General features: G+C 38.6%; 1 protein-coding gene across 1 annotated transcript in view; it reads right to left on the reverse strand.

Annotated features, from left to right (window-relative positions):
- BTAF1 (B-TFIID TATA-box binding protein associated factor 1) overlaps nt 1-14,816 on the reverse strand; it is a 43,155-nt gene extending 28,339 nt beyond the window's left edge. The window contains exons 1-4 of the mRNA XM_064662963.1: nt 14,515-14,816; nt 6,049-6,172; nt 4,878-4,992; nt 1,923-2,069 (exon numbers count right to left, since the gene is read on the reverse strand). Coding sequence (XP_064519033.1) covers nt 1,923-2,069; nt 4,878-4,992; nt 6,049-6,172; nt 14,515-14,528 — 400 coding nt within the window. The 5' untranslated portion in view covers nt 14,529-14,816. The remainder of the gene's footprint in view (nt 1-1,922; nt 2,070-4,877; nt 4,993-6,048; nt 6,173-14,514) is intronic.

Here is a 14,816-nt window from a genome sequence, read left to right on the forward strand (position 1 = left end):
GCAGTCTGTGTTTTCGGGGTTGGTGATTAGTTTGGTTTTGGTTTATTTTAAAGGTTTCTTTTCCTCTTAAACTTTTATCTTCTGTTGGAAAATACAGACCTAAGAAATAACCACCTATAAAACCCCTCAAATAATATTTAATCCAATACCCTGTATGAGCTGAATATTGAGGTTGAATATGAACTCATTTTCTGCAGAAACATTCTTCCCTGTAAAATACACTAGACACAGGTGTCTCCTTCTGCCCAAGCTAACTTCTGCTGGCAATGTAGATTGAGGATAAGACTGTAAACAGGCTTCAGCATCCTATGAAAATCATGCTTATGCTCCCATCTTCTTCTGTGTTAAGCAAGTTTCATTTTGGAAGCTAACAGAAGCTACCTCAAGAATGTTGTGAAGCTTCAACACTAGTTACCAAACACCTAGACTTCAGGACCACCTGTATCTGTCTACATAAAAAAATAGAAGATTTTCGCAGTTGAGTAGAATTAACCCTCCAAGTAAACCAAAACTTGTAACTTGTAGGGCTGTCAGACTTCACTCTTCACATGCACAGTATAGGAACCAGTCAGGAGACTAGCCTGTGGGGTTTTTTGGTCAAATATTAGCACATAAACTTGCAAGTAGACGACCAATATTGGCACAATTTTGGGGTATACACCAAGTTGAGCAGTAATTAATAGTTAATTATGTCTACACCAATAGGTTTGTTACATTGAATTTAGCTGACAGGCAATTACAAACAGCTTCCATTCTCTACAAAATATTTTTCCTTTCATAAAATCAGCTTAAGAAAAATTGCCAGACTGCTAATTCTAAAGATTATTTAAGTTACTTTACATCCATTCCTATCGTCTTACTTGAAAAGGGAAGCTGCTACAAAACAAAGAAGAGAAAGCATTTTCTCACAAGTTAAAAAGTAGCAACTAAAGTTTGTTTCATTTTCTTATTTTTGTTATATTATATTTTTATTTATTTTCATTCCTAAAGTTATTTATGTGCAATCATATGACACTGGGATAAATATCAGATTTCTATGGACTAAAGTATTGGGTTTCATTAGAAGAGAGGAACCTTGTATAACACCTTATTAATCTAGCAAAAAAGATGGCAAGCAATAAATCAGCAGCCAGGCTTAAGAGAGAGGACACTGCTCAAGTTTCAGCAGCCATAGGTTCTGTTCCTTGCTGAGCTACTGATCTTCAGTGTACACTGCACAGAACCCTTCAATACACAGAGAAGAAGGGAATCAGGGCTATGCAGTCAGATCCTTATCTATAGCATCACTGAACTGGAATTAGAGTAGGGAAGTACAGTAATAGCAAAGAAGTAGCTTAGATTAAAATAATTCAATGTCATTACACTGATACAAACCAAGTCTCAACTAAAAAGTTACATAAAAATTAGACAAGTCACTTGAAACAAAAGACATGACACAGGCACTGGTATTTGACCTTCCAACTTCAACAGTCTTATCACAGTATTTTTCATGCAATCTTTCTATACTTGAAACCTTCAAGCTTTTAAATAAGCTGCATTCTACTTCTCTATTTTGGAACACTGTTTAAATGAAGAAAAAGTGGTGATAATTCCTGCCCTTCTTAATGAAATCTACAGTAACTATAAAGCAGCCTTAATACTGTTTTTTCTGCTCTCTTTCAAGTTTCCACTTTCTTCACCCTGTACACATCATAATTCTGTTAAGGGAGAAAACAAACAGACAATACACACCCCACACCCCCCAAAAAAAAACCTGTTTAACTTGAAAAAGGTAATGCAAACCACTTATGTTGGGGAATATTTTCTTTTGTTATTTCCTAGCATTCTGAGAATCCATGGATGGTTAGACTCATAAAACTGCCACAACAAACTTTTGCAAATTAGTAAGTTCTCTTGTCTGCAAGTAAAAGATAAAGATATACCTGATTTATCATCTTGGACTTCAAATTCTGCACCAGCAGATCCAAGAAGAGATGCACCATGTTTTAACAACCGACAGATATCAAATCTGTCGAAACGCAACCGATCTGTTGAAGGGGAATCTTCCATAGGACTTTCTGAGCCTGGTTCTAGGTAGAAAATAAAAATATTAAGGACAATATGATGAAATTTTTGTTCAAAATTCTGGCAGAAGATTAAGCAAGAGCAAGAAATAATTTCTCTCCTCCAAAAGAATGAGACATACAGCATTTTGATTCATGAAGGGCAAAGGCTCGCTTCTCACAGAGACAGACTTTGTCTTAGGTCACTCGATGTGCCTAACTGAGTAGAAAAAAAATTTAAAAGTTTTTCCTTTGATAAATTTAGCTTTTTTAAATCTTTGATATTAACACTAGTCCTTCTCTATACACATACAGTCAATTTACAGTTTGAACTCACATAGTTCTATCAAGTACCTCACCTATAGCATATTCCTGACAGCCAAGCATCCCTGGTAGGGAAGCTGGAGAGCAGTCTTAACAGGTATGGGAAAAAGTCAGCTAACAAAGGCTGCTGAAGGCTATGAGCTCTTCTCAAATCCAACTTCAAGTACAATGCAGTTCAACACTGATACAGAACATATTTGTTCCTCACAAGGAGTTCTTATTTCCTGGTTATGAATTCACTTTCAAAATATTCCCTCTCCTCAACACGCAAACATTAGCATGTTTTGTGGCTCCTAGTCACATGTAGCTTAGTATCCAAATAGATTTGGCTATTCCCACTTAAACCAGCACACTCACATCCTGAATTACAACTGAGAGCACAAATACAGTTGTTGCCTACAAGAATTACAGCATTTAGCTTGCTGTGTTTCATCTCATTTATGAAAGTTTGTTCATTTACAGCAGGAGTCAAAGTGCACAAAATATCACACAAAACAAACATCGCCTACACTTCATTACACATATACAAAGAGAGAAGTGATTGTTGCAAGCTGAAGAACCTAAATGCAACCAGACACTGTGAAACATGTGTCTACCAACAGTTTAACTGAAATAAAAGAAACAAATGCCTGCATAGCCTGTCAGCCCTGTTAAATGGTACCTTTTTCTCAAACCCACATTATTACCTTTTCAGTTTCAGTCATGTGATAGGCAGATATGCAAGAATTGGACAACACATTTGAAAGAGGTGCTGTACCCTAAGACTCACAGGTTGCCCAATATCCACGTACAAAACACATGCTAGAAGTAATTCTTGGAACTAGACAAGTGAAGTCAACTTCTATCTTTGGTTGATAGTGAAGTCCCTGTCTGTGGTAAAGGGAGTGGAACTAGATGATCTTTAAGATCCTTTCCAATCCAAACTATTCTACGTTTCTATAACTAAATTATTAAGTATATGGAAAAAGTATGATTTACTGGGAGTCAGAATGGCTCCTGAAAAAATTCAAACACCTTTTATTAACTTGATTATCAATGTCCTTAAAGAGCTCCAGCAAGTAGATAGAGGGCATCCAGTGGACACTTAAAAGCTTTTGGGGAGGTTTCACAGAAGAAAAATAAATCAAAGGAACCAAGTTAGCACAGAACTGGGGAAAACATCCTTTTACAAACTGAAAGGGGGTTAAAGATCTAAGTCAGCTTTGGAGTCCTTTGGGGATCAGTTTTAGAACCAATTCTATCACTCTTTAGCAATGGGAAAGAATTCACTACAAACTCTTCTCCAAGCACAGAGATGACAATAAGCTCTTGGGTAGCCCAAAGTCACAACAGCATTAGGAAATCCAAGGAAAACTCTCAAAACAGACTAATGGACAAAGAACTAGATAAGGTGCAAAATGAATAACCTAAACCATGCCTACACAACAGTGAATTCTGAATTGGCAGTTAACAGGCAATACAAATTTTGTAGGGACTTCTGACAGTTTTCTGTATTCACCAGTTCATTGAGGAGTCAAAGCCAGACCAGCCAACTAAGTACTGGGCATCACCAGGAAGGACACTGAAGACATGACAAAGCACACAATTTTGTCACTGTGTGTAAGTATCAGTATTCTAGAGATGTAGGTAGACTGTGTGCAGTTCTGTGCATTTCAAGGAAGACAAGAAAGAAACAGCACAAAGACAAATGAAGATATTTAAAAGACAAAGCAGCTGTCTGGTGAGGCAAGACTGAAGAGACCGCGACTCTTCAATATGAAGAGAAGTTGCTGGAGGAGAGCAAATATGCTTTACAAAAATCACAAAGACAGTGGATTAAGGCAAATGCAGAACCTGCTTGTCAAATTCTGTATCAGCAGAACCAGGAGGCACTAAATCAAACAAATACAAGATCACCTCAAAACAGATAAGAGTTCTGTTGTTGTTGCTTTGGGGGTATGTGTGTGTTTGCCTGTCTTTAATTTAAACAGTCAGTGAATTTCTGGAACCTGTGCCACAAAGCTGTGAACATAGCCAGTACCAATAGGTTTAGACAAAATCACTGACAGTAAGTCCATAACTTGACAATAAAAGAAACTAACATCCCTAACGTGACAATTTCAGACGCAAAGCGAGTACAAACAGAACAAGACTGAGCAAGCTGTCATTTCATCTCCCTCAGAAAGGTGCTCTGAGCAAGGGCACAGCGAAGAAAAGAGTTCCTGCAAAATATCGTGACAAAGTTGATTGGTTAAACATTTCATCATTTTACTAGTTATTCCTTTTGTTTATAAAAGCTTTATGAGGGTACAGAGCACAAGTATAAGAATCTTGGAAGAAACAAAGGTCAGGCACAACTGGAAGTGAACATCTAAAGCCAAAGAGGTTTACTAACAGTCCCACTTACATGCATATAAAAGTCTATGCTCATAAAAACCCAGAATGATACAGTTCCATTGAAAAGTCTCATATTGCAGTCAGTTTGCATAAGATAAACAACGAGTTATACATAATTAGTTTAATAAGGAGCACCTTGTTTTGATCTTGGAGTTGGATTCCACTCAGGTACATTTTTCACTATTGCTTCAACAGCCTGGCCAGCTGCAATACGAGTATCCCAGTTCGTACTTCTTAAATACACTAACACCTTTAAGGAGAGATTAATAGGTATATTAATAGGTATATTTGCTTAAAATGTACTTTCATAAAATCCATTGGCTGTTACACCCTATTAAAACACACTTACTTTTAATGCTATGGATTAAGACAGCAGTCAAAACAACTACAATAAAGGACAGGAAAACAAACCAAGAAATGCCAGCAGCCTTCTCTATAGTGCTCATTTCCTGGCAGAACTCCTGGCAGAGCCAGACATTAAGAATTTAAAATATATTTACTCCCATCAGTCAAACTCAAGCTTGATTTCCTCCAGCTAGTGAAAAAGGCTCTATATATTTTCTGGTTTTAATTTGTTTTATTGTTTTCTAAAAGGAAACGTTCAAAAGAGATTAACAGACCTTAAAACTCTGAAGTCATTTAAGCCAAGAAGAGAGACAACATGGGTCACTTGAAGCAATATACACTCTTCCAAACTAATTTATCACTATGTCACAAATCTGGAAAAACTATTTCTTTCTCTGAAAGTAGTTTGATATTCTCAGTTACTTGGCCACTCTGATACCATCAATTGTGGTGAGAGCACCTGTTCAATAAGAACAGAACTGAGATCACTGAGCCTTATCCAGTAGTCAGATACAGACTGTTTTTAGTGATTTTACTGAATTCGGCCAGATTGAAGTTTCAAACTAATGGAAATCTCTTTCCACTTTCCAGCCCTTTCAAAGACATGCAGCCTTCTATATTTTTAATGCTTTATCACACAAGTAATAATCTGTAAAGGCAAGAGCAGAAATCTTTTAAGGCAGAAGAGCTTTCCTTTATAGAGGAAAATCTGAATTTACAGATTACAGATATACAGAATTATATCATTACAGAATGCAAAGTGAAACCTCACTTTGTAATAATTTCAAAAGCTGATAAAACAGCAGGTTTAACAGAAGCAGACCCCTAGTTTTCTTCAGTCTCCTACTTTTGGAGAACACAAGACTACCATGCTTTTTCTTCTTCCCACAGAACCCACACTCCTTTAAACTAGTTTTATTCTCACCATTAAATACTAGGGAAAAAAAAAAAAGATGCTTACTTTAGATAAGAGATTATTCAGTTCATGAGGATGCAGTTTCACTACTTCCCCAAGTTGCTGTGCAGCTGCTTTTCTTGTTACTGGTGTTGTACCGGTGTCCAGTAAAATAAAGAGACGATCAAGCCTAAACATGATTGACAAAAACTGAAAATGTTACACTATTCATAGTTCAGTACCCATTTCTATTAATATTCCCCCACATTTTTCAGTTTATATAACTCAAACAGAAGAGAAGTTTGCCTGAAGACTTTCAGTTGGCAGGGTGAATAATGTACTATTTTTCTAATAGTAAGCATAGTTGCTTTAAAAGCACATTTAATTTGGCAAGCAAAAAAATTAATAGAAACTGTCAGAAATGTTAGTTTAAAACCCCTGCAATTATAAGAAAAAAAATTAGTTATTCCTGTCTTCATTCTGTGACAAAACATTTTCAATCTTGAAACATAAATGCTGTTAGGTTGTAAGTGATCAACATCAAATTCTGTCTGATAGAAAAGAGGGTTCAACTGCTGCTATTGTTCATTATCACTTTTTTTGACATCATAACTTGTGATCTATAGCATCAGACTCTGCTTTTCCACAATAACAAATTTTATTTTTCACATATTTTCTCCCTAATTACCTGGAATATATAAAACTGACCTTATTGTATTAACAGCTTTGAAATAATCTGATGCTTCTGGCCTTCCCATGAAATACAGGGATTTAACCAGTAGATCTGTTTTCACAGTAACTCTGTATTTAGTGAAAGACCCCAATCATCTATTTTTAGAACAGTTTGCTTATTTCTTGTTTAGAGTTACTGAATGAGAAATAAAAGTCTCTGTTTTGACATAGTTACCATGTAAAAAACTATCTAGATATTCAAATCTATGACTGAAGTTACAAATGTTCATTATTTCCTCCATGACCACTGGGTCAGTTAGAGGTCTAAGGAGTGCTGAGTTTATTCCCTGGGCAATAACAAGTTATTACTGAGTATGGATCTAGAATCTGTCCACAGAGTGCGATCAGAATTGCTCCTTAATAATAGAAATACTCCTCCAAACATTGCAACAATATGAAATTGGACTTCACACAGCACTGACGCTTACCTAGATGAGTTTCATCTGGTACCCCAAACAACCCTTCTTCATACTCTCACAACTAGAGGTATTAGGTTAAATATTTGTTAGATTTAAAAAAATTCTAAATCAAAAGCATTTCAAATAATTTTAATTTTTTAGACACATTTCTGATATTTGTCAGCTTAGAAATAATTATCTTCCTGCTACTAGGTGAGCTCATTTCAATTTCTGCAGATTAATAGGTTCAATTGCTATGATTTACTAGTTAGTAAATTGTTTCAAAGTCACAAAAATCAAACCCCAAATATATCTAACCCAGCAGTTTTATGTGATTAGACAGTTAAGGAGGAAAGAGCTTCACACTCTTCCAAATTGCTGACATGTGGACTAGTCATGAGAAACATCTGGTATCTAGTTATTTTTCAGTATTTTTTCTTTAGTATTTCTGACAGTAATAGCCCAACCTGATTTGCAGCAGTCAGTATTATTCAACAGAAAATATGGTAGCTTTCAGAGGCATCACTGCTTACTCTAACTTGCTTGTTCTCACCTCTTTCATTCTTCATCTCTCCCTGAAACTTCAGTGTTCCATATTCATGTTTGCCATTTAGCACCACCCACTCCTTTAACTATTAAATTATCTTTTTTCATCTCAAAGTCAAGCCGAATGTGCAACTTTGACCACTTCCTCAGCAAGAATTCGTCATGTGTCAAAACAGGAGGAAACCACTAAGTTGGCCTACCCTCAAAAACTCAAATTCCAAACCTAGTTACAACATTACATCTTCACTCCTAAAACCCACAACTTTTTGAAGCTCTGTTATCTACAAAATATAGTTTGTTGTTTTGGGTTTTTTTTCAACCTGCAGTATGCTTGGTTTGTAATTTGTGATTTTAAATTGCAATACGCTTAACTTACACACAAATGCAAATTAAATCAAAAAAATCTTTCAGTTGTCTCACACACACACACATATATATTCACAAACAGGAAGGCTTCAGCATGCAACCCAGCAAGATAAATGGAAAGAGAATTAGCTAACAACATCTGACTAACAGTACTCCTAGTCGTGCTAATCATTCTTTCTTTCTCTCCCCCAGACTCCCCTGATGTAGACTTCCCAAACTGTTGATAATTTAAAAATCTTAATAGCTCCAAATAAGTGTTGGTGTTGCTGCAGCAGAGTATGGCAGAGCCTGAATTCTGCTTGAGTTGGAAGGGTAGCTCTGCAAAAGTTGCCACTGATCAGTAGTGCTAGTTTTTGGGTTTTTTTAAATTAAAGCTTTCATTCTGAGTTTCATTAAGAATGAAAAAAAACCAAAACCCTTAAAGATCCTAAACAAATTATTTTTTAGTATCTGCAGTTTGGAAAGAAGTTTTGTAAGTTCTGACAAGGCCATCATTCTCAGGACAAACTAACAGTCTCTAAACTAGTTACTAAAGCCAAAAAGAACTAAGTTCTCTCATGGCATGTGGTTCCTGCCTCTCATTACAAACAGTGCTGTAAGCAGGCACCATCACATCATTCACAAATGTAACATAGAACTGTGAAGCAGTGTGGTAAGAGTGTGATGCTCTAAAATACAGATAACATTTTTAATTACTTCATGAAATATTTCAATGCAGTCTGTCAGAAAAATTGTTCTAAGCCTATGGAAGACAAAAGCAAACAACAGAAATACAGAGAGTACTTTGAGGAAAAAAAGATTAAAAAGAAAGTTATATGAATTGTTACAAAAAATCTCAATACCAACAAATGCTAAAAATTAAATACATCTCTAGAACTACTTTTCCTGGACTTTAACTGCTGTGATCAGTCCTTCACTTTTTTAAAAAGTCCTTCACTTTTAATTCATAAGCAATGATTTAGATAATCCTTGTCATCTGCTAATCCCTCATCAACTACATCTCACCTAAAGGACAGCAACCATACACAACCCCTATGAGTTCATTACCAAGCACTACCTTACTCAAAGGCATAAATAAACTCTTCCTCTCACTTCAGAAATTTGAGATTTTCTAGTCCCTGATGAAGTGTATCATCAAGACACAACTGGAAGCATCAATTAAAGTTCTTACGATCAGCATTACACTCAAATTAAGTATTTTTCTTCTAAGAAACACCTTATGAGCTGTTACACTGACATTTGATTGGAAATGTTTCTGACACAAAGACATCAATGTAGGTGCTTAAGAACAGGCATCGAGTAGCATTTGAGCCACTTCACTTACAAAAGAGCCACTAAAACTAACTTGGTGGCACTCTCCAGGTACCATGGTGATTCCATCTTCTAGTCACCAGTTTCACATGTTCAGCATTAAACCAAGCTAGACATGACCCAAACCCAGGCACAGTTGGCAAGTGCTGCAACAAGTGACTTGTTCTGTTCTTCAAGCTTATCTGCAGTTCTTTGCTGCCAAAAGTATCACCCCAAACAGAGGCTGATCTCCACCTGAAGGGACAGTTGTCATACTATTTAAAGTGAACCTTATGTCATTCCTGTGGAAACTGGATGATATGGATTTGAAAGCCCTTCAGCAATAGAGGCATTAGAAAGCTAGTAGCTGGATAATCAGTGACCAGGTCAAGCTACAGTTATGAACAGTTGTCTTCAAAATGGTGGCAAAAGAAGATGTGTGCAGCTGAATTGTATAAAGATCCCCACCGGCCCAGAGTAAGTATTCTGACTGGACTGGGTCCCCACAGGGCTCCAAATGACCAAAATTCTAATGTGTTGCTTTCAATCAGTTGAGGCTTAAAAGGGACAGCAAACTGATCACTGCTGCCAACGAAGTGATCTGTTTGGACTTCACATCTGTGTGCACCACCATGTGTAACTGTCCAGAGAGCAATCTCTGGCAGTAAAGGCCAACTGGTACAGAATACTGTGTAACTACCCCAGTGTATCCTCCAACCCATTAAAATGTGTGACTGTACAAGAAATCCTCAGTGGTGTCATCCCTGGAACACTCTGCCTAGAGCTCTTTGAAAAACTGCTAGCTAGTACCCATCAGAAGGCAAGGGAATACTCCAAGGAGTTTGTTGTTGAAATCGTATTTCAACACCCAGAAGCCTCCTCACAGGCACTATTTCTTAGTACAAAAATAGAAAACATCCCTAAATTAAGATTTAGATTTGTCCAGGGTTGACAGTGAAATTCAACCTTAGTTCTAATGGAGATGCCTGAGCTTTTCTTGTTGACCTGACACTCCTGTGCTGTCACTTCATCATTTGGCCAAATCCCAGCTTGGTCAGCATCACAGCCCTAAACACTCAAGCCCCTACTAAAGTACACATGAACTGTTGATAATCAACTTTCAAATACACAATCAGCCAGCAAGAGAAAAAACACTGAACAGAATTCAGAACAAAAACCAGAAGTGCAATGATACACATAAAGGATGGATTGTGATTTTACTTCTTATAGGTAAATTATAGCCATGAAGGCGGGATTGAGGACAATGGAGAAACCTTGTTTCCTACACAGCAGCTGAAGGAACATCCAGAATAAAACAAGAGCTCCATGACCACACTGGGTCACACTATTATATGTTGCATATGGAAGCCAACCAAATGCTAAAATTAGTATAATTAATTCCATATGGATTGTATATTCCATATATGATCTACAGCATTAGGCTGTACCAGTTTTACTTGTAAACTACTACATATGTATCTACAACTAACAATGCACCCCAACACATATGGCCAATTACATTACAAACACTACGAGAAAGAACAGGAAATTGAAACAGCTGTCAAGACATACTAATAGAAGAAGTGTATTGATAAGTTCCTCAGTGAGAATAAAGTTCCATCTGCTGGAGCAGGTTGGCATTCTTAATGTGCAATCCTGACTTTCAACTCTCACTTCAGTTTGTTAGAAAAGAGTGTCTGAGAAACTTCAGGCTCTATCTCGTCTGGGCAGCACTGCACATGCTACTTCTGCTTCCTCCCTTCCCATGACTGTCAGCGCTCCCTCCCACAAACAGCAACACACTCAAAGGCACTCGACTGTTCTGGTCCTCAAGTTAATCTCTACCAACAACAGAAAAATTACACTATTTTCCCCCTCTTTTGATTCTGAACTCCTGTAACCACATTGGTTATACAGCATCTGTCTGATGCTTTAGGCACAGGCCTCTAAGTAGCACTGAATACGTACTTGCTCAGTTTAACTCTTGCTTTTCAAGCAAGAACAGCCTCAAGTAATAGCTTCCAAAGAAGCTAAAAACTGAATTAGTTATAGAGAAAGCTTGTGATAACACTAGAAAAGCATTTCTAAAAGATACACAGGGCACATAAAAGATATTTCTGATGCAGTATTTAATTTGAAATATTACATAAGTAATGATGGTAGCCCGTGCAGCCATTTGTTCTTGTGAAGTCACAGCCCTACACCTCAAAAGCTGAGAGCAATACACGAGGCCTGCTTAGTTCCAGGAGCTTTAGTCTCACAGCCTTCTGACATTACTATTTATTTAAAACTAGGTTCCTAATCTACATATTACCATTTATACACAAATTCACACAAATGAAAACACTGAAATCTCTAGAAAGCAGTAGTAAATTTACACAGACCAAATCATCCTGAGTAGTCTGTGAGAGCTGTTGTTTTCTTGGCAGTATTACTTTTTCAACTGAAGTATCTTAAAAAGATCACTAGTGAGCCACTACAATTGTTCGTTTGGACCATGCACTTTGTAGGAATGAAGCTGAAGCAAAACTTTTCACTTCCTCTGTTCCACTATCAAGATATTTTTTTTATTAGCTATGCAAACATTAATACTACTTCATCTATACTTTTAAGACTGGAAACAGAAGCTAAGGCCTACCAAATTAGCTTCCACCTTCACAGAAGGAACATCAACCTTCCTACCCCACCTATCCCTACTCCTGAAGGATGGCATTCATTAGTCTTTTCAGGATAAAATTACCAAAAAGATAAACATATACAATGTATTCTGCAACATCTTGTAGCATGAAGTATCTATGGTTCTGCTTTCGGGTCTATTTTGAACAGAAGCAGATCTTCAGTCCGTGTAACAGCAGAATCTGATCAAACAAGCATGTATACATATAATGCAGAATGAAATATGAGACTTTTCTGTCAACAGGTTACAACTAATTACACAATTGATTCTCAATCTAATTTTGAGCCATTTTAAATCATTCCCTATGTTTGCTTAGATCTCCTTGAACAGACTTGGGTTTTGAGAAAAGTTTTCAATTGGCCAAAGAGCAGAAACTAAACTTTTCTGGGAAAACAACCACTTGATAATTTACTGTTTTGTCAATGTAAAACTATCCTGACCCCCACCTCCAAAAAAAACTTATTTTTAAAATATGGCTCCAAAATAGAACTACCCCTAATCAAATTGAATCAGCTTCTTCCTCACTCTCCAAACTTGCACAGTTAGTCATCAACAATGAAGTATTATGCTGGTCCATCAAAAAAAAGGAACTAACTACCTAGAGCAAAAGTGCAGATCTCTACAAGTAAATGGAATTGGTAAAGAAGCTGGACCACCTACACCCTTTACAGAAGTATAGTTACATTGCTATATACACATAAGTACACAATTATGTGTAGCCTGAAAGGAAGGGATCTTTGAAGTTCAATGTTCTGTAGTAAAAGGTGAAGACAATTTCTTTTATTTACAAAAGCAGCAGTGATACTGTATCAGTGTTCCCATGGTCCCTGCAGAAAGGTCCATTTATCAGGAGTTGCTGTGTGGCTTCAAAGGGACACAGACGGGCTTTGCTGTATCTATTAAAACCACACACAAAGGCAAATCTACACATTATCCCTTCTTACAATTACAGAAACAGTGGTGTTCACCAGGAATCATCAAGATGTTACAGTACTCCAAAATGTGTACTTCTGTGAAAGTGAAACAATTCTATACCAACTCACCAGTATTACAGCACCTTTACTGAAGTTCTATACTTTATGTTCAACTTGTGTAATATTTGGATTTTAAAACTGTACTCTGAAGCAATATCACACTATTATTAACACCAACTTCTTTGGTACTCCACACTGAGCCAAATCTAAATCAGAATTGTCCTTTGAGTTCCCAAACAGGTGCTAACTACATCTCTGCACAGAGCACTGCTGCTTTCCACTAAAGCAACCTTTCGGTAACTGAAACAGAAATCAGCCTTTCCAACACACAGCCTCAGCATATACCTGAAAAGCTCCATTTGATATTCCATTTAGCCCCCATATCATATGTACATTAGCAAAGTTATTTAAGCAGACTGACCAGTCCCAATGTAATTGAAATACTACTCTATTTTACATGATGACTTTAACATACACAGTAGTCTTATAACAGCAGTCCTTATTACTTCCACGTTCTTATGGACAGATTTGGGGGGGTGGGAGGGAGGGAGAAAAAAAATCCCAACAAGTGTGTAACAAGTTCATTAAAAAATAAGAGTAGACTAAAACAAAGGGATACTTTCTAGAAACTATAATGCTCAAAATAAAACACCTGCCACTAGAAGTCTTAAAAGGTGTATTGCTGCCACAAATTTTGATGAAGAATGGATTTCCATTATAAATGTGCACACAGAATTGTAAACTTATTCACACGCAGCTTCAGAAACAGAATTTACTTTTGTGATAGCACTTTGGAAGTACAGAGATACTACCAACATGTGACTTGGAGCTAATCTATCACAAGCTTAATTTGGATTTATAGTTTCCTTTCAACTATCCTGTTAGGAAGCTTAACGCGCCCATTTCACATACACACACAAAAAAAAAAAAGAAAAAAGGCAGGAATTTGTGCTCAGCGTTTTTTATAGAACAGCTCTGTTAAGACATACCTCTGTATCTGTGAATGCTTTAAACGCTGGCACACCCCAGAGCACACGTGTGTAAGCAGATACTGCCCAACATCTTGAGGCAGAGCCAGAACACACTAATCACTTTTCTCCATGAAAGTCTATTTTATTTTGGTTACTTTACAACTAAGGGCTCCGAAAGGCAAAACCGGTTTCTTGCCAGTTTTTGAGACTCAATATCGTAATCGCCTATTTCCTAGCAGTTTAACCACCCTAGAAAGGACTGGCCAAAAAAAAAGGTGTCCAATGCAGGAGGAAGCCCGGGACGCCCCAGGCAGAGCCCCTGCAGCCCAGGGAAGGGAGGGGGGAAAAGGAGTCACCCCAGGCCAGGCAGCACATCCAGGCGCCGGAGCACGCAGCCACCCCCCGAGCCCAGCGGGGCGGCCCCGGCGAGGCCTCTGCGGGCTCCCGAGGCGAAAGAGGGTGGAAAGCGGCCCCCCCTCCTCCCGCCGCACCCCCGGCGCCAGGCCGCACCGAGGGCCGGGAGCTCCAGGCCGCCGCCGCCGGGCCTCCTCCCCCCATCCCTCCCTACTCCCACCGACCTGGAAACGGCCATGGCCGCCCGGGGCCGGGCCTGGCTGGCGGCGGGCGGCGGGACGGCGGGCACGGGGGCCGGGGCGCTGCCGGGGCGGAGGGCGCAAGGCCTCGCTGGGGCCTCTGGGGCGCCGCACCCGGCCTCGGCCCCGCCGGCGATCCGCGGGCAGCGGCTGAGCGCGGCAGTGGCCGGCGGCGACTGAAGTGTCGCTCCCCCCGGCGGGGCGGCGGCAGGGCGGGCGGGAGCGACGCGGGACCCTCGGAGCGCCGGTTAAAGCCTCGATTCCCCCATCGCCGGGGCGAAGCCCAA

Source organism: Pseudopipra pipra, chromosome 8, assembly GCF_036250125.1.
Source record: "Pseudopipra pipra isolate bDixPip1 chromosome 8, bDixPip1.hap1, whole genome shotgun sequence".
In the NCBI taxonomy this organism is placed as follows: domain Eukaryota; kingdom Metazoa; phylum Chordata; class Aves; order Passeriformes; family Pipridae; genus Pseudopipra; species Pseudopipra pipra.